Below are 22520 nucleotides of genomic sequence, written 5' to 3'. Positions count from 1 at the left end.
CGATATTAAGTAAAAATAAGGTGAAAAAATAAATATTTCAAAACAAAAAAATTACAGCGTGTTTGGGACATAAATAGGCAAGTTTTCACCAAATTTCGTGAAAAAAAAAAATTTTTTGTAAAAGATAAAAATAAAAAACCAAAAACTTGGTTATTTGAATTTTTCACATAAATTTTGAGGTTATGTGAAAAAAGTGTAAATACAAAAGTTGTAGATCTTTTTATTACCTACAACTTTGCCATTTAACTTTTTCCCATAAGACTTGTAGTTTTTCTGGAAATCAAGGGAAACCGTTTTTACCCTTAAAAACTCACCCCCTTCCCCTTCCCGACCTCAGATCGCCCGTAAATTATTTTTCTTTTCATTTCTTTTATATTCTCTTCCTTTTCCAATGGGTTTCATCCTACTATAATTTTTTTTCACTTTTTACCATTTTTGAAGGCTTAAGCACTGGTCTATTTGGGGTTTTACAACCGTTGACGATTCTTAATTTGTTCACTTTTTATATCTTTTCAACCCCTAAATAAGGGTGATTTTCGAAAAACCGAGTGATGCTCATTTTCATTTTTCATGAGTGTTTGGATATTTTTAGGATTTTCTCTGTCCCCCTGTCAAAGTCTCAAAAACAGGCGAAAAAATGCAAAATCTGTGAATTTTAACTTTTATTTGGGTCTAATTTGTTCGTGTACATGAAACTTGTACCTTGGTCTAAAAACCATAATAAAGTTAACATTATCGATCAGGATCACAGAAGGTTGAGAAGGTATTTTGCCGCTTTTAATATTTAAAAGGAGATACGAGGAAAAACTGATTTTAACTTTTGATAATTATAATTTTCACAAAAATTTTTAGAACTGGGAAAAATCTGAAAAAATTCCTATGAACTATAACAAAAAAAAAAAATGCTCAATAAGTTACCATGATTTTATTAGAACACTAAAAATATGATTAATGAGAGGAAGTAATACAAAAGATTTGTAAAAGCACATTCAAAATTTGTTACCAGCTACATTTTAATAAATAAATACAAAAAAATCAACGTCCGGGTCCGTCGTTGGGTTGACGGACGTCGTCGATTTTCAGGATCATCTTGACCAGCTGGGTGGCAAGCAGCAGCTGCTGCCTCTTCGACCTGAGGGATTCGATGACGTGCTGGTCACGCATGTTTATGTTGCCGGTCGCCATGCAGTCGATGCCCAGAGCCGGGTCTCCAGACGAAGACTGTTTAGCCTAGAGTAAAACATTCATAATAAACCATTACGAAAAGCTATTTACGAGGAGTTAAAGGGTGCTGCTTGGTTCACAGGGGTTTTATGACATGCGGAATCTGATAGTGCTACCTACGCTTTTTGGTGGGGAATCCCCTTAAGACAATTTTTTGTGGGCCCCCATGTCTGGAGCCAAAAAAATTTCGTAAAATGCAATATTTTCGAGAAAAATGTCAAAACGGTATCGAATGCATATCGTATTTGACATTTTTCTCGAAATCGTCGCGTTTTACAAAAAGATATCAAGAGACAAAGAACATTTCTAAATTCGATGGCTTTGTAGCGAACTAATAATTTTCAAGTAATTCAAATATGCGACCAAATTTTTTTTGGCTCCAAAGACAAGGAGGTCCAAGAAAAAGAGTCTTAAGGGGGTTCCCCGTCAAAAAGCGTAGCACTATCAGATTCCACATGTCATGAAACCCCTGGGTACCAAATTTAGTGATTCTCGTACAATAGGGTGCCGAGATATAAAAAAAACTATTAGGGTCGGATTTCAGGGGGCTGTAACTCGGAAAAAGGGGGCCACTTGGCAAAAATAAAAAAAAGTAAGATGTTTCAGAGTTTGAGGCTAGGGGAGAATTTGCCCAGGAAAATATGTAAAAAAAGTTCATATGAACATATGTCCTTGAGTGCTTCGTTTCCGAGATACAGGATATTGATTTATTTTTAAGAAAAACGGTTTAGCCGATTCCAATGAAATTTTTACGGTTTCTTATATTAAAACAATTATCCTACATCAATTGGACCAATTGGATTTGATTTAGAATTTTTAGGAGCGTACCCAGCGAGCAAGTTTGTTTTTTTTTGTAGAAAAGAATATCATCCTTAGCGTTTTTGCGGTTTTTATGTATTATTCAGATAAACCCACTAAAAATAGTACATTGGTGTCTCTTGATTCGTTTTAGTGTCTCGCTTTGTTTTCGAGAACTTACAAAAAAAACGACTTGCTTGCTGGGTACGCTCCCGAAAATTCTGAATCGAATCTAATTGGTTCAGTTGATGTATGATAATTGTTTTAATAAACCGTAAAAATTTGGTTCAATTTAAAAAAATTAAATTAACACCCTGTTGTCTCATACGAACTTTTTTACATATTTTGCTGAGCGGAATCTCCGCTTTTGTCACTTCAACTCTGAAACACCCAGTATTTTCCTTGAAAACAACTGAAGATAATACAAAAACCAGACTAAACTTTCCCGAAGGTTCTCGATAGGCTGAATCCTTACATTTTATTCAGCACAAAGCGAAAAATACGAGTTTTCGCTATATCTAAGGTTATGTTACATCACGAGGTTACTAATTAATTATACGCCAAACGCCAAACTAATGAAATTCAACAGACGATTTGTCGAGGAGGAAAAAAGGTATTCGAACGTATCATACTAGATTTTGAAGAACAAGAGTAGAGCTTTCAGATGCCAGAACCAGTTTTGTGGAGAAATATTACCTCGTAATATAACATAACCTTAAATATAACGAAAAATCTTGTTTTTCGTTCATTTCCGTTAGGATCCCTCGAAAACCTGATGTGGTAGAGCAATTCTGATGACGGATTTGCATTCAGCACATCGAAAACCTTCAGAAAAGTACACGTTGCCATACAATTTTGCCGATCTGTACAATTAAACGGAGACAATTTTCACGTAATTGATATTACGCAAATTTCCCTTTTTTATTTTCTTAAATTTGATTCATTGTGCACAATAACTTTAGAAAAAAAAAACAGAAATTTTAATAAACAACAAAGTTTTTTCAGCAACTTCAAAAGGGGTGTTTGAGAAAAAAAATTAATGTCATCACATGATATGAACATACAGGGTGTTTCATAGCTCTACCGATACAGAGCAGGTACGTGTAAAGGATCCTAAAATATGCCGATGTGTTATGTAATATTTTTTTCTTGGATGTATAGCAAATAGGCAACCAGCAATACATTATTATAGATTTTATTACAATTTTTCTAAATATGAATTAATGCACAAATAACACACTTTCCCCCCATTTTAACGCATATTTTCTATAAAGTGGACTTAGTTTGAAACTAAAATTTCTTTTTGCTGTACAGAAATTTGTAATCTGCCGGTTTTGAACAAGCACCATCGTAAATTACAAAGAGTGACCACAAAAATTGCCCGTTTTTTCACAATTCGCAGAGAACTAAAGATAATAGATAAAAATATGTTTTTGGTCTAAAATTACTCTTCGTAAAAAATTAAGATGAGCATAGCTTTTAGTTTTTTGAAAATTTTCAAAAATCACCCCTATTTAGGGGTTCAAAAGACGCCTGCCCAAAATGAATAATTGAATATTACCAATAAATATAAAAACTATTAGCATGTGAATTTTTCTATCAAACGATCCTCGATACAAAGATTTATTCTCATGACTGAAATAAGCATGTTGAATTAGAAAATCCACCCTTAAGCGCGCTCAGGGGGTGGAATCATCTCCAAAAATAGAGAATATCAGAAATAATTGTAAAAATTCCAAAAAAATATATATTACGATAATTCACATGCTAATAGTTTTTATATCAATTGGTAATATTCAAAATCTTCATTTTTGGCATTTTTTCAACCCCTAAGCAGGGGTGATTTTTTAAATTTTCAAAATACTAACAGCTGTGCTCATTTCAGTTTTTTACGACAAGTAATTTACGACCAAAAACATATTTTTATGTATTTTTTTAAAATTCTCTGCGAATTGTGAAAAAACGGGCGCAAAATCACAGGTATTTTGCGGTCACTCTTTGGTACAAAATTTGCGTTTGTTATTTTTAATTGGTAAAAACATGAATTTGTTGGAAGCCCAATAAAAGCCCTCAAAATGATATCGATTTTTTTTATAGTATGTCAATTATTAAATAGTTTTCCAAGTATTACAGGAAATTTAGTTTTAAAAAATATTTAACTCTTACAAATTTTTCGAAAAAACAACGGTTTTTCGGGAAAATCGGGATTTTTGTGAAACAGCGCCATTACTGTGGTGGCTATTTTCAACAGTTATTGTAGTGCTATTTAATGATACTGGTAGTTCATGTGGTTAAAGTTGAATTTATTAATGTTTAGCGACAAAAATGACACATGAAATCATAGCCCACTAGTCGTAAACTGCATACTTTACTTTTTGTCCGATTCAGTTAGTAATAACGCTGTTTCACAAAATCCCGATTTTCTCACACCTTTATTTTTTCAAAAATTTTTTAAATAAAATTTTTTAAATTAAATTTCCTGTAATACTTGGAAAAAGTATTTAATAATTGCATATGATAAAAAAAATCAATATCATTTTAAGGGCAGCCTACCCCTAGTCCGGCCCTTATTGGGCTTACAACAAATTCATATTTTTACCAATTAAAATTAAAAATAAACTCAAATCATGTTTGGTTGCTCTAAAAGCAAATAGCAAATAGGCAACCAGCAATACATTTCTATAGATTTTCTTACACAGCTAGTCTAAATATGAATTAATGCATGAATAACAGACTTTCCTCTATTCTAACGCATATTTTCTATAAAATGAAGTTAGTTTGAAACTCAAATTACTTTTTGTTGTAAAGAAATTTGTAATTTACGATATTCAAAAGCGGCAAATTACAAATTTCTTTACAACAAAAAGTAATTGGAGTTTCAAACTAAGTCCATTTTATAGAAAACCTGCGTTAGAATGGAGGAAAGTCCGTTATTTGTGCATTAATTCATATTTAGACTAACTGTGTAATAAAGTCTATAAAAGCGTATTGCTGGTTGCCTATTTGCTATAGAGCCCTCTTCAGAGGCCAATATCTCTTCAATGGTACATTCCAGAAAAAAAATGTTCATACAAATCGGCATATTTTAAGACCCCCTACATGTGCCTGCTCTGTGTCGGTAGAGTTATGAAACACCCTGTATAAATATTTTTTTCATATTTTACATTTGAATTATGGCTTTAAAAAGTATAACATCATGGTAGAATTTAATTATTACCTTCAGTTGTTTTTCAAAAAATAAAAATTTTTTCATTCACAGATTATCCTCCAATACAATGAAAAAATGCAAATTTGGAAAATATACAAATTACGTTATACTTAAAACGTGCCTATAAATTACCGAAATTTTATTTAACCAATCACAGAAGTGTATATAGAGGATGTGCCAACGACTACTTACCTTTACTTCCCCGAGAACATGGATTGCAGATAGACCGCTATTCTCGGCCAGAGCCAACGGAACGCTCTCCAAGGCTTCGGCGAACGCCCTGTACGCGTACTGCTCTAGAGAAGCCAACTGATCGGCCTGCGCCGCAACGGCCAAACTGCAAGCGACTTCTGCTGCGCCGCCTCCATACACGACTCTAGGCTCCTAAAACGAAACATATTTTTTACAACCAATTAATTACATTTAAACATAGACACATGAAACTCACGTCAATTACCACGATAAAAAAAATCGGTTAAAAGAATAAGACTTTTCCTTTGAACAAATATCAAGGTGAACTTAGGGGGTCTGCCCCCACAGAGCCTAGCCCGAGAACAACAATCGCATGATTGGATTTAGACAGTAAAAATCAAGTAATGATCTTTTTTTAATAAACAAAACACAGATCCCTCTCAAACGGCAGATTATGTGAGGGAGTGCGCAACGACTTTGCAAAGGCTTGTAACATGGTTAATCATCAAATATTTTAATCAAAGTTGTACGATCAGAATGATAAAATTCTAAATGACAGATAGAATAAAAACTATGTTGGAATTTAGAATAAAAATTTATATTATTTCCTAGAAATTTTGTGTAGAATCAATAAAATCTTTTTCAATTCAAAATCCCAAAATTTTTTTATTTCGTCCACACATTTTGAATTCTGTTTTATGAAGAACTTTTGATGTAATATAAGATCAAATGTAGCAGTTTTAAGGTTAGGTTATCTCTATTTGACGTGATGGAACAATTAATTTGTATTCTGCTCGTTGAAAATCTTCAAGAGAGTATACAGGGTGTCTCATAATTAATGTCCAATAATAATTTACCACTTGATTCTATTGCCAAAAATAAGAATATTTTTTCATATAAACAGGCCGACAAATGTTTCCTAAGGGAGCTATGCCCCCTAAATGTGATCTCAAAAAATTGATTTCTTTTTTAAAATTTCCGCAACGGGTTCAAGGAAATTATGAAATTTGACACCATGAACGCTTATTAAAAGGCCAAATAGATCAAGAAATTTTTCAAAAATTTTAGTCAGTCAAAATTTGACCCACTTTTTTGCTTGCCCAAATTTTCAAAATCAGATGCCAACATGATGATAGACCTTCCTCTACAAAAAAGGTACTCTTTATTTCTTTCAATAAAATGCTTCATTTCCAAGAAAAACGGATTTAAACGTTTCAGTACATTACCTTAATAAAATTTAAAAAAAAATGGGCACGTGCTTAGAAAAGTTTATTATGGGCATCCCATGCAGGGGAGAAGGTCTCGGTGCATTTTCTCCAAATTTTTTAATTTTATTAATGCTTTCATTTAAGTTAGACAAATTTTAGCCGACGACCCCCCAATTGAGATGCCTCTAAAATTTTTTAAAAATTTTATGAATATCTATTTCAACTTTTAATAAGCATTCATGGTGTCAAAATTCATAACTTTCCTTCAGCCCGTTTCAGAAATATTAAAAAAAAAAACAATTAAATTATTTAGGCCCCATTTACGGGGGCGTAGCTCCCTTAGGAAGCATTTCTCGACCCATGTTTATATGAAAAAATATTAATATTTTTGGCAATACAATCAAGTGGTAAATTATTGGACATTAATTATGAAACACCCTGTGTAGTCCAATGAAATTAGAGACACGTAAAAGTTAGGAAAAATTCCGTAAATTACGTAAAAATATCTGAATGTTAAGGCTCATTTTTCAAAATGGCGTCCAAAGTTCGCAAAAACAGTTTTTTCATTACAAAAAAAAAAACGAAACATTTTAGAAAAAAATGTTTTAGACGAACGTTGTACAACTTTTTATAACAAAAATTTTGAGCCCAACTTGATATCAATTTATAAATCAGTTATTGCAAAAAAAAAAAACAGCTAAATATCACATTTTTTTTAAACTTTAAAACAAAAAAAGACTTTTTAACAAAACTTACAGAATATAGTCCTTGGCAAGTAGAATAAGTGCATTTTTGAAAAATTGCAAACTATTTGATAGTTTTTGTAACAATTGAGTTTATCGAAAAAAAAAAAATGTTTATAAGTTCAATAAATCATACAATAATGTACTTGTGACGCATCTTGGGCGCATTTTCTCTAAGAGTTGTACTTTTCTCTGCAAATTGTGCGCGTATTGCAAAATAATTGGAAATACGCGAAAAATCTACCGAAACTTTGACTTGTTTTCTTGTCGAAAAATGTACATCTTTTTCTTATCGTTGAAATTTAATCGAAATGTCATTATGGCTATTTGAAAGCTGACATTTTTTCACGAATTCTCTACGACCTCATTTATTAATATTATTGTCCGAAGTTTACACATGTTGTAGCTGAATACTTTTACTTCAATTTAAAAAACTAATCTGCAATGACTGACCCCCTTTTTTACAGTAAATTTAATTTTGTTGGGCCCCGTAAAATGGTTAATCCACTCAAAATGTTGATGCACGTGATGAGAGCAAAAAAACCGAGGTATTTTCGACAATTTGACCGGCTTAATAGTTTCCAGTTTAGAGGATCAATCACATTTTGTCGGTTTGTTCAATTAAATGTCTAAAAAATAAATTTATACATTGTTCAAAGATGGCTGACAAATTCGACTTAATTGTCCTTGAAGCTTCACTTTAACTTAACATTTATCATTATTTTTTACCTGAACTAAGCTTCTGATAACGCAAATGGCATCGTGCAAGCTCCTCTTGGCCTCGGCGACCAACATCTGACTGCCGCCGCGGACCAGGATGGTCACCGCACGGGAATTAGAGCAGTGTTCGATGACCAGCATCCTGTCTTTGGTCGTACCGAAGGATAATTCTCGGACCAGGCCGGCCGTGCCCAATTTCTCGGGGCTCAGTTCCTCGAATCTCGGTACAATGCGGCCTCCGGTGGCGATGGCGATCAGCTCGATTTCCGGACCGCCTACCTAGAGGGAAACGAATAAGATAATATGAAGAAATCTTTTCATGTCGGAAGGAATTCTCACCCATCTAACGGCAGGGAGTTCCTGTTGGAGAAGTAAATGGTTCGCTTCGTCGTCGAAGCCCCATTGGCAGATGGCTAAGTTCGCGCCCGCTTTTTTGACCAATCCTACCTATGAGAACATGTCACATATAAGGTGGTGGACATATAAAAAATTTTTTTTATATACAGTACGCGCCTAAAGTATGGAATAAATTCAGTAAAAACGAAACAAATTTTTTTTGGGAAAAATCCTCTAACAGGTCGATTTTTAATTTAAAAAATACATATTTTAGCATAAAAGACGACTTTCAACCGTTATTTGTTTTCGAGTAATGACGTCATCGACATTTTTTTTAAATAGCAACCCCCTATATTTTTTGTTGATTCTGAAAGATTTTTCATTGTCGATCCGACGGTATTAAAATGTTGCCATTTTACATAGGAAAGTTTTCAAGTAAATGACGATTGAATATTAGAAAACCCAAAACAATTAAAATAAAGCAAAAACGTTATCAAATTTAGTTTTTCGAAATGCCTGAAGTTTTTTATGGATCACGTAAGTGTAAATCTTTACAAAGTGTCACTGTCATACCGACTTTCGAAGTATTGAAGTGATATAAAAATTATTGTTGAATTTAAAGTAGTATGGCACATTTAACTGTCACACAAAGAATTGAAATTTTAATTCTTATGGGGATAAGACTAGAACGCAGCAGGAAGTTTGCGATTTATTTAATGAAAAACATCCAGATCGCCGTATCAGCCAATCAACAGTCAGTAAGATAGAATCTAAATTTAGAGAAACTGGCAATGTTGTAGATATACCAAATCCTGGACGTCCAAGCGTTAGTGAAGATCACAAACAGAACATTTTGATAAGTATGGTAGATAATCCTCATAATACTTCACGATTGGTTGCATTAAACAATGAAATTAGTCAGACCACAGTGCTACGTATCCTGAGGAACGAAAAATATCATCCCTACAAAATTCAACTTGTGCAGGAACTCAATGAAGACGATCCGGACCACCGCTTACACTTTTGTGAAATTATGATGGATTTATGTCAAGTAAATAGAGATTTACACCGGCAAATACTATTTTCAGACAAGGCCACGTTTTGTCTCAATGGTACAGTGATCCATCAAACTTGCAGGTATTGGGGTCGGGAAAATCCTCATTGGATGGCAGAGACACATACCCAACACCCACAGAAATTAAATGTGTGGGCTGGAATAGTTGACAACAGAATAGTAGAGCCTTTCTTCTTTGAATGAACCCTTACAGGAGAAAGATATTTAGAGTTTTTACGAAATGACCTTGTTCCAGCGCTTGCAGTAATTTTTGCTAACGATAATGACCCTGATATTCCTGATGACACCATATGGTTTCAGCAAGATGGTGCACCTCTGCACTATGCGCGCCGTGTTCGAGATTTTCTGGACAATTGTTTTCGTAGGAGGTGGATCGGCAGACGAGGACCGAAGGAATGGCCCGCGAGATCCACAGAACTTACACCCCTGGACTATTTCTTATGGTGCTACTTAAAGTCCAAAGTGTACGTTAATACACCACATAATTTAGAAGAACTCCAAAATTGTATTATAGATGAAATAAACACAGAGTTACCCCAGAAATAATTCATAATGTGCAAGAAGAATTTCTACACAGACTTGCGTATTGTCAAGAAAAAGAATCAAGAAAAAAATAGAGGGTTGCTATTTAAAAAAAATGTCGATGACGTCATTACTCGAAAACAAATGACGGTTGAAAATTACCTTTTATGCTAAAATATGTATTTTTTAAATTAAAAATCGACCTATTCGAGGATTTTTCCCAAAATAAATTTGTTTCGTTTTTACTGAATTTATTCCATACTTTAGACGCGTACTGTATATTTTAATAATAGCTCTTATATTTTTACTTTATTATAAAAGCATTAAAATATTTCAAATAAATAAAACACGGCTGTAAAATAAATTTACTATTACAAATTTTAAATTTACCGCCAAATACGTGATAAACAGAGAACCACCTACTAACAGTCCTCTCAGCTTAAATACATAGTTCCACTCCAAAGAACAATAGATGGCTCTGGCAGTCGTATTCGGGTAGTGACAATAATTTATAGAGAAGTTTTTAGGTATAGAAAAAAAAAAAAATTAATAAAAAAAAGTGTTGCTATCAACTAGAATGCGAGCGAAATGATGACAAAATTCTATATTGAAATATTTTTAATTATTTTAAGATGAAATTCCTATCAACGTAGAAAAAAAATGTTAAAAAAAAAAAATGAAAAAAAGAGAACTCTTACAGCTGTCATACTGGGTATTTTTATATCATGATCTCATTTTTATGTTCGGTGTTAATATTTTAATATAATATGAATATTTTTATGTATTCCAAATAATAACACAGCTATCGTTACTTTGCTACACTAACCACACGCATTAGAAAACTTAAATTACGAATACATTATCAAAAGATGCTATAAAACACATTTTCACTTACTATTTCCTTAAACTTATCCTGTTCGTACTGCCTCAACTGCTTGTAATCTTCCACACTGGTAACGTCCAACTTATGCTTAGTCTTTGGTTTCGGTGGCTCGAACGGGCAGGTCAAAATCGCTATTTTCACGTCTTTCAACTCTTTAGGCATCTGAGGATGAGACATAGTTTTGTCAATAACCACGCCTTTTACTAGTACCGTGTCTTCTAACCTTCCGCCGACCTAAAAAAAATAGTTTCGTTAACTTTTATCCCAGAGAAGTATAAAAAATTTTCACAAACCTTTCCCTCCACTTTAATCAGTTCAAAGTTAACGTCTTTATGTTCCAAATCGGCCACTGCCAGAACGGCATTAACAGCTATTTCTGCCATTTGACGGTGGCATTTATTGATGATCTTCGATCCTAAAGTGGTCATAGCGACTTTAATTAGAGGTTCGGTGTTTTCCGCGGATACCGGAAATAGTTCCGCAATTTTTTCTAAATGTTTTACTGCTGTCTGGCAGGCTAATTCGAAACCATCTGCAATTCTAATCGGGTGGATCCCACGATCTAAAAGAGATCCCGCCTGTTCCAACAGAGCTCCTGCTAAGACAACTACACCAGTTGTTCCATCGCCTAAAACAATTTTGTTAAATAAATTTGTTTAACGCGTAAAATAAAGTGCGTACCTATTTCGTCGTCTTGCGACTGAGACAATTGTACTAATAACTTTGCTATTTCATGATCAACGTCCATCATTTTTAAAATGGTAGCCCCATCATTTGTAACAGTAACTTCGCCTAAAATTAGGAATAAAAATCAAGATATATACATAGTTTCTCCTGTACTATCGACATACCATCTGGAGAGACCATCATTTTATCTAATCCTTTGGGGCCTAAAGAAGTTCGGATTATATTGGCAATTTGACGAGCAGCCAGAATATGAGACTAAAACATAAATTTTTACTTCATTTTCATTTGCTTCTTCATATATCCGACTACTATGAGAAGCACAAATACGTTTTTTATTAAAAACAGGTAACATTTGAAAACACATGACAATGACCGACAATTTCCATAATTGGTAATTATCCATTATAACCTTACCTTTAAGGCATCGATTCCTGTTAACCTTTTTTGTTTGTCCTGGTCTCGCAGAATTATGAAAGGCCTTCCATATTCATCGAAAGCTATGCTTCCTGGGAAGCTCGTCATTTTGATAGACCGGTATTATTTTACTGCAACAAAGATGATTCTAGATTTAGTATTCAGGATCAAAATCACAAAACCGGCCACAGCCTAAACAACAACTTAACAGCGCATGCGTCGATTAGTACATTTGAACTAAAACATATGCGGAAAAATCGATGGGCTCTTATTTAATAACAAAATTTTTATAAACGTAAATTATTAAATGTGCAATATGTATGTGAAAACCATCATTATATTATATTATAGTTAATAAAACATTTCATAACACTGCAAAAAGGTGATTGGCTTTAAAGTGTGATTGATTCAAACTACTATAATATGAAAGCGAATATAACACTTTTACGTTTACGAGATATGAAACTATTCCTCTTGGATAAAGTAAATAGAATTAATAGAATAAATACATACGTTGTGTAATAGTAATTTTATAAAAGTTTCAAGTTACAATTTCATATTTGAAGCATTTGACTTTTGACCTACTTTCATGGAGGCCATCCTCATCTTCTTCTGAGCAGCACTATCAATTCAATTTTAAAAGATTTTGACTTCTGCCTGTTGCCTGTTGGCAGTTTTGTTTTGTCACCAACTTTTGCAGTTCCAGGAAAAAAAGGTTATTTTGTTACAGTATTTTTTATAAAATCATCACGTTTTGTTGTGGAAAAGTGTCTGAGTATTAGGAACATGGCTGAAGCAATGAAGCAAACTGTAGCTTCTATGCTCAAAGGTATAGAAAGGTATGGAAAATGAAAATATTAAATGTGTCGTGAACCTAACCTAACTTTACCTTCAGGTACAACCCAGATAATTTACCAACACTGGAACGATACGTTGAGGTTCAGTCTCGAGAAAATGCTTATGATCTTGAAGCAAACTTGGCTGTTTTGAAATTATATCAGTTTAACCCTCTCAATTTTAATACTGATATAACTAGCCAGATCTTGCTCAAGGCTCTGACTAATTTGCCTCACACGGATTTCATTTTGTGTAAATGCCTGCTAAATGAAAAGCAGCTGTCTGAAGATCCGATTAATCAGATCGTTTATCTAGCCGATATCCTAGAACAGTGCGATTTCGAAGTTTTTTGGACAAGGATTCATTCCTTGCCTGAGCTCACTCAACGTATTACCGGTTTCGTGGATTGGATCAGGAAATTCGTCTGTCACGTTGTTGGAATTACTTATCAAACTATCGAACGCACTCACTTAGCTCAACTTTTGGGCGATGTAGACGATAGCACCCTTAAATTGTGGATAAAAAAGTATGGATGGAAGGAAACCGGTTCTTTAGTATTCATCGCCAATCAGGACGAAAACATTAAAACGAAGAATATTAATGAGAAAATTGATTTTGAAAATGTGGGCGCTATCATGGCGTCTTGTCGCTAATAATAAACTTTGTGTTAAGAAACGGATTGATCTTTGAATTTGTTTTATTTTTTACATGTTAAGTGGAATCCTTCCATTATATTTATAATGGGGTAGTTTCCTTTAAATTCTAAGAGAGTGGAAATATTAATTTCTTAAAAATGTATATTTTTTTAATATATTTGTGGCGAAGGAAGTAAAGTTATATTGATAATTTTTTTTATTTTAATATGAAATTTTCATTCAACGTCATAACACATTTTAATTTTTGTAGACAACTTAAATGTCAAAATAAAGAAAGAAAAAATACCAGTCTCATGATTTGTAACCTATTTTCAATCTTCAAAATAGGTAATAAGTTGGACATATTTGCAACAATAAGTGTCGGGTTTAAATTTGTGGTAACTAAAAGGCAAATAATAATAATTTTTTATTAAAAAAATGTGTACATTCTCCAATAAAGTTTTTGCTATAAACTTATAATTGTAAAAACTATTTTTCATACTTCAATTTGGTTAAATATGTTTACCACAAGAATTAATGATGAGAAATTTTCTGATTAGCAGAAAACTTCTCTTTATATGTACTCAAGAATACTTTATGTGAATAATTATGCATTTCCTGATTATATAAATTTTATAAAAATAATAGTCCATTAGAAATATTTAAGCGTGCTCATTTACTCAAATTTATACATAGCGTATAAAATAATATGAAAATAATGAAAAATTCATGAAAGTTGTGAATATACTCATAACAGAAAAACTGCATAGAAAAGAGAAAAAATTAAATAAATTTACGAAGGCTGCAGAAGTTATCGTCCCATTTTAGCGATTGGTCAAAATTTTGTTAAATCAGCATAAGATATATTACTTTTAATTTTTAATAAAAAAAAACAAAATTGGGAAGCACAAAATATAGAAGTAAAATAAATTTATTCAATAAAATCTTCATTTCTTAAGTTGCGACACTAAAACACCAATTATTATAGCCACAATCACTATTCCGATTAATACTGAATACAACAACTTCTTCCTAAATCTAGTCTGGTATCGTGAAGCTTTAATAAGTTGCTCGGCGCCTTCTTCCACGCTGCCTGCCGCGTGATCGATACGATTTTCAATTGTGTCTGGAAAAAAAGTATGTACACGCTATGATATTACAATTTTTTAACTAACCAATTGTTTCTCCTTGCTCGTGCACTAACGAACCCAGTTCTCTCATAATCTGATTGATATCTAAAACGTCAGCTTCGATTTGTTTAATTCTCGCCTCTCGTTCCAGCATCATGCCCTGTTCAAACGCCATTTCTCTCGCCAGCGCTTGTTGCTGTTGCTGGTTATAATCATCTTCTTGAGCTACTTCACTTTCTATACTAGGTGGTATCAACAAATGAGCTTTTTGTTTGCTGGCAAGTTCCTACAATACGAATTTACAAATTGTAAATATAAAAATAATATTACTGTATTACTGACCTTCTGTAGGGTATGATATCTATTGATCGCATCCTTGAAGTTTTCTTCAAGTTTTTCCACTTGTAATTGTTTTTGTTTTTCCCCTTTTGCTACTATCGACTTCAACCTGTGGATGTCTTTGCTTGTAGCCGAGGCAATTTGATTCGTGCTTAACTGGGTGACGTGGCTTCAAATATGATAATATTTAGGTATCAGTTTAACAAACAAAAGCAAAACTTACATCTTATTCCGCAATCCTTGGTTATCTTTTTGTGTCCCGATGTTCTTGAGAGCATTGTCCAATGTTTTAAGGCTCGAGTTTACAGTGTAAATATTAGTGACGACGTTATCACAATAGCTGTTAAATTCTGAGGTTTGTTCTCCACTAAAACCAACTGTGGGGGATGATATTGAGCCATAGTTTTGTGGGCGATTCATTTTTTAAGAAATATATAGGTACCTACAGATTGTCTAAGATCAAATCTATAAATAAAAAACACTACACCAATTTTTTATAATATTTAGTTCAGCAAATTCTTCAATATTGAAACTGCATTGGGTTTATTGTGATCAGGTGTTTATATACGAAAAGTAAAAGTGTAATGTCAAAATTGGCATGAATCATTTTTTACCGCCGACATTAAATTTACGTTTTTTATGGTTTAATTAATAGCTACAATAGAAAAGTACTAACTTAACAGAAGAAGAAGAGATTGTCATGTTCATTAATTTGTTCAGCACTAGCGTTTACAGAAGGATTAAAGAGTTCACACGCACTACACTAATACAAATTACTAAACGACTGCTTTAAAAATTACTCTGTAAAATAACGTATTAATTATACTTCATTAATTGCGAATTGTAAATTTACATGTTAGTTTTCAGTAACTGACAATACAATTTATGTAAACTTGCTTCGTGATGACAAACAAACGAATGTTATCAGGGACAAATCAACAAACATCTCATATACAGAGCCCTCTATGAATGAAAACTTTAACAAGCTCGTTTATTTACTTTTTCAATATGGAAGATAGTTCTGAAGACGTTCGTGAATTGCTGAAGTTGAAAAAGAGCTATAAGAAAAAATTGTCCGTTACAAGATATCAAGAGCCTCGTAAAAACACGTTCAGAAGAATACGCAGAAAACGCAGTAAAGTCAGGTATCGCAAGTCATTAAAACAACTCAGATATAATCGAAAAACCGACGACCTGTGTTCCGCTGTGGAAGTATTTGATATAACCGACATGGAATGGGCTCCATCGTGTAGTTCATCGATTTTGCCAACAGAGGTCACTGAGTGGCAGAAACAGGAGCAAATAGCATATTGGAAATCTCGCGCCATTAGTTTAGAATTAGAAAATAAAATGTTACACCAACATCTAAGGAATGTTTACGCTAAAACTATAGAGCAGTACTTAGAAAATAATAAGTGTATCGAATTACATTCTGAAAAACCAGAGACTCGACAAGAAGAAAACCAGTGTTCCAAAAATACCATTAGGGAAAAGTCGGGTATATCAAAGACAAAAAGGCCGGTGAGTCCTAAAGAACCGAGTGGAAAACATAGATTGGAAGAAATGAAGGCGATTTATGGAGATAAAGCTCAGAAAATAATGGGTATGGAAACTGCCCTCCAGTTAAATTATGAAAAACATTTCAAACAGTTAAATCCTTCGCATTGGCCAAGCATCCCTCTTCGTTTAAAATTTGATTAAAAAATATGTTTTGTAAATTACTAGTGATTATTTTAATTCTGTATTCAATAAAATCTCACATTTTTTTTTGTAAAATATTGTTAATTTTTCCTTCATCATCCTTTGATTTAAAGTTAGATATTATTGTTTACAAATATTATTCAGTACTTAAATAATTTTTGAATCTTAATATCAGAAAATTCAAATGCTCAGTGCACAATGTTAGGGTTTTTAAAAAAGTTAAAAAGTAAACGCCAGACAATAATTCTCAGATAATTTACTCACAATCAGTAGGCAAATGATTCAACCCACTACCTAACATTTGCTATAATTATGTAATATAATACTGCACTTAGGTACAAAATAAATGAAGCGGCATGATTATAGATACTTTAATAAATCATTTTATTTACATATTTAGCGAGTTGTACACACATTATCATAATCTTGATGTACGACTTTGAAAACACATTTATTGAAAGATATATTAAACCTTGCAAGAATTTTAGACAAGATACTTATTAGGTACCTACCTACATTGTGTATTGTTATATCAAAGTCTACAAATGCAAATACAAATTATAAATTTATTAAGCTTTTACTTCAGAAGCTAAGAAAAAGGAATTACGTATCACAATGCATGGCTTATAAGAGAATTATTGATTTTGGTTATAGTACACACAGAGCATTGGTAGATGGCGCTGAGTGGAACACAGCCCCATTGATAAAATCTGACAGATATTTTGAATGCATCCGTTCTTTAATACTGTTATTCAATGGAACGTTATAAAATCTAGTTCCTATCTCGTTGCTTATATTTTTTTATTGGATATAAGTGTGGGAGAACGTAGCGAAATCGCAGCTAGACCGAAGAATTGAGCCGAGTTTTTTTCCCAGTAATGCATTCAACAGAACTGAGCCTTTATTTCTTTTTAATTAGGTACGCTGCTATTGCTTTTATAAGATAACTATAATCTCGAATGCCCGTACTCTAATGTGAAATAAATTATGTTAAAAATGCACACGAAGATGTCATTATCAGATGTAATTATATCTTCCTTCTTGCGTTTCCACCGGGGGAAAAAACTCGTAACTGTAGACGTATAATTTGACAATGAGGGAATATTACTGTTTTTTGGTTCACGTTAGAAAACGCGAATAAAGCTGATTCCCTCGCGTACCAACACACAGGAACCTGGTAATTACTTGAATCGAAACAACCGGCCTCGATAGTGCTTTGGAATTTGGTTTTTGTCTTTGACTGCGGTAAAATGACAGTGTTATAGATTCTCTATCTGTTGGGACAAGTAGAAGCTACCGATTTCTAAAAATGATACACTTATCCCAAGGTCAATCTGGTTTACTCCGTGTGGTGGTAGACATATCCTTCCAAACTTAGGGAAAACTTCGTACCTGTGCATCTTATACTTGAAAGTGGAAAACTTAATGCAGAAGACACGCGGTACATATTTGTACAAAGATAATAAAAATATCCATGCCTGATCTCTCTGAAGTCTGTTCGTTGGGTACTTATTCGTTTATTTTGGTGCTACCTACGTGAGATTCAGATAGTAAGTACACTTGCAACAAAGAAAATATCGTTCCCAAGGAAATTAGATTGGAGATAACAACATAAAATTTGCCCGTCACCGACAAAGATATCACTTAAGGACGTGTTCGGTTTAAATATGAGGAATCCAACCCACATGGCATATCTGCGGCCAGGCACTCGTCTAAAATGAGAAAATTGCCTTAGAGATTAGATAGAATTGTCGTTAAATTTGAATAATTAGGTTAACAGTATGCCTGCGAAACGTGCGAATGCAGTCTGGCCTTTTTCGGAATTGTCCAACCTGAGACAACTCCGCTTTGAATTAATAATATTAATTTAGAAGCAAATAAGTATACACTGACAGAAATTGTGGATATTTGTATACACTTTTTACATAATTGCGATGTTTTTTACATTAATTAAATAAAACTGTTTTTGAAATTGATTCGTTTACAATGAAACAAATCGTAATCTTGCACTTATTGTTTTAACAACACCAAAGTACAAGTAAAGGCAATACTTTTCTCTCCTCGCTCAATCCCCTTCTCCAGCGCTATTCCGATGGCCAGACGTTTGATTCCTCAGCCTCCAAGAAAGCGCTTTTGCAACAATGTGAGATACAAATTGCCCCCCTTGATTAATGCGATAAAATGTCCCTTGAGCACGATCAGGATATGGGAAGGAATTATGTTAATTCCATAGCCCGTAACTTTTAAATGCTGGCAACGAAATGCGCATAATTTATAACAAAAGCCATTAAGCGTGTTACGTAATTGACAGATCAATTTAATTATAAATACACGAGAACAGGGTGTACTGCCGCTTATCTGGATTTGTATCGGGCACAGTTAAACAATCTAATGGGAGAGAATACATTTTCTATTGACTTTATTGACTGAGATCTTGTGAAATGCATTCAGCTCGAATGCTTGACGCGTGTTGTTACGTTTTTATAAAAGTATGAAACGAGGAATATAGTTTAGTGTACCCCGAGATGTACGCTGAGAAAAATGAACGAATTATTTTCCAGATTCTGTAAATTTTTTATTTAATTTATTGAAAAAATACCTTTTTTTTATAAATTTAACATTTTAAATAGATACTTAATATTCTTTATTTTCTCTTATACAATAAAACAAATTTTTAACCGAAGAATTACCGATTCTTTCATGTGTACGATGTTCTAAATTACGAGTAAAACTTAAATAAGAAGTAGAAAAATTAACAAAATACACCAAATCTTATGTTCTAATGGGAGTATATAGATGAAGCTAGAATTATTTATTTACTTAATGGTTTTGAAAGGCAGGTGGTTAAACAAATAGCTTTTATGCCCTTGGCTGAAAATCCTAAATTGTTTTACCTGCGTTAAATGATCACTATATGCTCCGTTGAAGACATCTACGTGTTCTGTAGAGGTCTGTTATCACTAAAACATTGTTCTAAATGTAGAATAAGTTAAAAACTAATTGAACGTGAGTACAATATGTTTAGATGGTGATATAAAGCTGCACAGACACCCAGTATTTATTTCAAATGTACTTACGAAAAAAAAATGTAATCTTGATACCAAATCGAGGAGAAATCTCGCAGAAGAAGCTTCCGCATTCTTCATTTTTAATTCAGACATGTAGAGAAATAAATATTTATCTAAGGCGCGCATAAAGTGAAGGTATCAATTAAAAAATTGCGTCACGTTATTGATGTTTCATTTAATAGATGTATAATTGCCGGTGAGCATTCCTTTTTCTGCAAACATAGGTGAACTATGACGATAACTCATCTCTGTTAACGTTGTATCTCGAGAGAACTTTCTCTCAGATATCATATGTATAGTTTTTATAGGCGTTTCTAAACATTTTTTTTTATATTAGTAAATTTAAATAATACTGACTAGATTTTGAAAGTACCTACAATATCGGTTTACTTGTTTTGGATTTTTAGAAAGCTCCAAACAGAAATGATGCACCTTTAGTAAAATAATTCGTTTGTAAGTATGTACAATTTGTTTATCTGTGTGATATCTTCTCCTTGAACTTTAGCTAAAGCCAGACTTTATAAAAGAATTTAGATGGGTCGAATTAGTCTGTAGCTCCTAAAACTTTCAAATACTGGTTGGTTTTGATACAAAGATCTATCGTAGACTAACTTGTGTCACAAATCATAATAGCTTTCATAACAGATGAAATAATTGGAGTGCTTATTTTATTTGTTTTAATATAGAATTAAATTTTACGTACAGCCCCATTTTTTTCTGCTAAAAGTCATTCTATACGTTTAGGGAATCGGCTAGAGTGCCTTTACGGCAGGTGGTTACTTAGTCCCGCACTCAAACAAAGTCACCTTTAACTTCCCATCGAAATCCAGGCGGACCCACATGTGCAAACAGCGCGAAGAAAAACACGGCCGCCACAAAATTTACCTGATTTTGCGAGGAAAAGGTCCAGTCATCTCGCAAATTGCGGCACAAAATTGAGACCTATAATTTTCAAACTGTTGCCGCCAACCGCAAATCCAATGGGATTCGAAACAGTTTCCGCTCCGCGTTGCAATTGTTGTTTAATTAATGCAAAACAATTTTAGAACAGCAGCGTCATGGGGCGATTTGTGGGAGAGCCCTTTGTTCTCCGTGTAACTGGAATTCTTACAGTTCGGAGTTAAAAACTGCTCCATATAAGTATATCGGTCATATTTAATTAATAATGTTATTCGCGTCTGATGAAAAAGGGGACTGAAAAAAGCGTAGGTTAAGCGAAAACCGCATAATGGATCTTTGAAACAGTGTTTCGAAATCCTTGTGTATAGTACCTATTTTTTATGCGAATTCCGCTGGTTGTTTGTAATGTGGTTGAAATGTAATTAGTTTTAATACTAAAAAAATTTTATTGATAAAATACTGTACCGAATTTCCTTTATTTAGCACAATTTTTTTTATTCGCACATAAAACAACTGAAGCTCGTTAGCTTCTAATAGATAAGCCGATATTCTAATTACGTAAAAAAATAAAGACAAATTTTTATGTCCACCTTTTTCCTAGAATAAATCGATTTGAGGGAGAATGGAAGATCTTGTTCACATTATTTTTGTGTTTATTACAACTCAGCATCAATTTTCGCTTAATGTCTTTATATTATGCGATTTTTTTTGTTAAATTATTTGCTATTACCGGATATTAGTTAACAGACAGTTCAACTAACCATCAGTGTATTTGTTTGATGTAATTACTTGTAGCAGTGAATACTTGTAGTTGTGTTGCATAATAATATGCCTAAGACTTTATCAGTGGAAAATCAATTTATTCTCTTCCTTTAGAGAATTACCTCACATAATAGACAGATTGTACGTGATAGCTGTTCCGTGGAAAAATAGCATAGAACTCGATTCCTGAATACCTTACGAAGTATTCCTGTAATAAACAGTGTACTTAATGATTAATATACCTATACTTGTTAATTATAATCGTATGCCTGTTCTTATAAACTGAGTGTACCAATTTCCTTTGTTTTTATGTTAGTTCCAATCAAAATTCATATACGGAGTGTAGTTTATAAATTATTATCTAGACTTGTCCAACAAAATTCAGAACAATTTTTGTACAAAAATTAAATGACATTCTGTTGTTCGGCAAAAATCCTTTCCTGGACTATAACGTCAGAATTCCGTTTTGCTTAACCCCGTAAGTATTATTATTTTATATTATTTCCAGTATCATAAGTAGAAAAGGATGTTCGCGTCACGTGGACACAATTCTAGGCAGACTTATAAATCAGATAGAGATATACGTTTGGGAATGGCGCGTTATCGGGGTCTTCGTGTGTTTCATTACCACCGGTATCTATATAAATACGGATTTGACAAATAAACCAGGCCGACCACTAGTATTGGCTTCGGATCAAGCTCTCGCAGTACTCCGCATAAAACCTGGGCCCGCCGCGGTATATTATTAATGTCCCATGCCGCAATTATCAGATAATGCGAAATGCCTTTGTAATTTTTGCCATCGTTGACATTTTTCGCGACCGCATACGTATTACGGTTATCAATAAGAGGACTCAATTAATACTATATTATCCTTTTTAAATAAACTCGTAGGACGGGGAGTTTCAATCTCAATTACAGACGTATTCGATAAATTTATCAGTACCCGCTTTACGTCTATGCGAAAGGGATAAAATTTATGACGTTCGACAATTATTACGGTTCAAAAAAACGCGCGAGACAGGCCGATATTTAAAATGTACTCGGTTACGAACAGAAAGATAAAATAATCTAGAGAGCACTGATTTGGTTTTCAGGATTATTCAAATAAGTGTCAGATGTAAAAAACTAATATTTC

At 33.2% G+C, this 22520-nt stretch overlaps 4 protein-coding genes across 4 annotated transcripts; 2 read left to right on the top strand and 2 right to left on the bottom strand.

Annotated features, from left to right (window-relative positions):
* Positions 1-910: 910 nt before the first annotated feature.
* Positions 911-12209, bottom strand: LOC108912279 (T-complex protein 1 subunit epsilon). Its single transcript, XM_018717470.1, has 9 exons — positions 12011-12209; positions 11761-11851; positions 11591-11701; positions 11203-11537; positions 10922-11143; positions 8433-8540; positions 8103-8372; positions 5423-5614; positions 911-1230 (listed from the first exon to the last, which is right to left on the bottom strand). Exons 1-9 carry the CDS (start codon positions 12116-12118, stop codon positions 1036-1038), a joined length of 1632 nt encoding a protein of 543 aa, XP_018572986.1. The 5' UTR covers positions 12119-12209; the 3' UTR covers positions 911-1035.
* A 457-nt stretch (positions 12210-12666) lies between these two features.
* On the top strand, positions 12667-13526 carry LOC108912286 (eukaryotic translation initiation factor 3 subunit K). Its single transcript, XM_018717483.1, has 2 exons — positions 12667-12849; positions 12906-13526. The coding sequence occupies exons 1-2, from the start codon at positions 12797-12799 to the stop codon at positions 13498-13500; spliced, it is 648 nt and encodes a 215-aa protein (XP_018572999.1). The 5' UTR covers positions 12667-12796; the 3' UTR covers positions 13501-13526.
* An 871-nt stretch (positions 13527-14397) lies between these two features.
* Positions 14398-15599, bottom strand: LOC108912285 (syntaxin-12). The gene is made up of 4 exons (XM_018717482.1): positions 15175-15599; positions 14955-15120; positions 14658-14898; positions 14398-14608 (listed from the first exon to the last, which is right to left on the bottom strand). The coding sequence occupies exons 1-4, from the start codon at positions 15369-15371 to the stop codon at positions 14430-14432; spliced, it is 783 nt and encodes a 260-aa protein (XP_018572998.1). The 5' UTR covers positions 15372-15599; the 3' UTR covers positions 14398-14429.
* A 356-nt stretch (positions 15600-15955) lies between these two features.
* On the top strand, positions 15956-16705 carry LOC108912290 (gem-associated protein 8-like). The gene has a single exon (XM_018717489.1). It carries the CDS (start codon positions 15960-15962, stop codon positions 16650-16652), a length of 693 nt encoding a protein of 230 aa, XP_018573005.1. The 5' UTR covers positions 15956-15959; the 3' UTR covers positions 16653-16705.
* Positions 16706-22520: the final 5815 nt, after the last annotated feature.

This window comes from Anoplophora glabripennis, unplaced genomic scaffold (assembly GCF_000390285.2).
Source record: "Anoplophora glabripennis isolate ALB-LARVAE unplaced genomic scaffold, Agla_2.0 scaffold183, whole genome shotgun sequence".
Lineage (NCBI taxonomy): Eukaryota > Metazoa > Arthropoda > Insecta > Coleoptera > Cerambycidae > Anoplophora > Anoplophora glabripennis.
The sequence above is the reverse complement of the archived record's forward strand: the minus strand, read 5'-3'. Positions and strand labels throughout refer to the sequence as shown.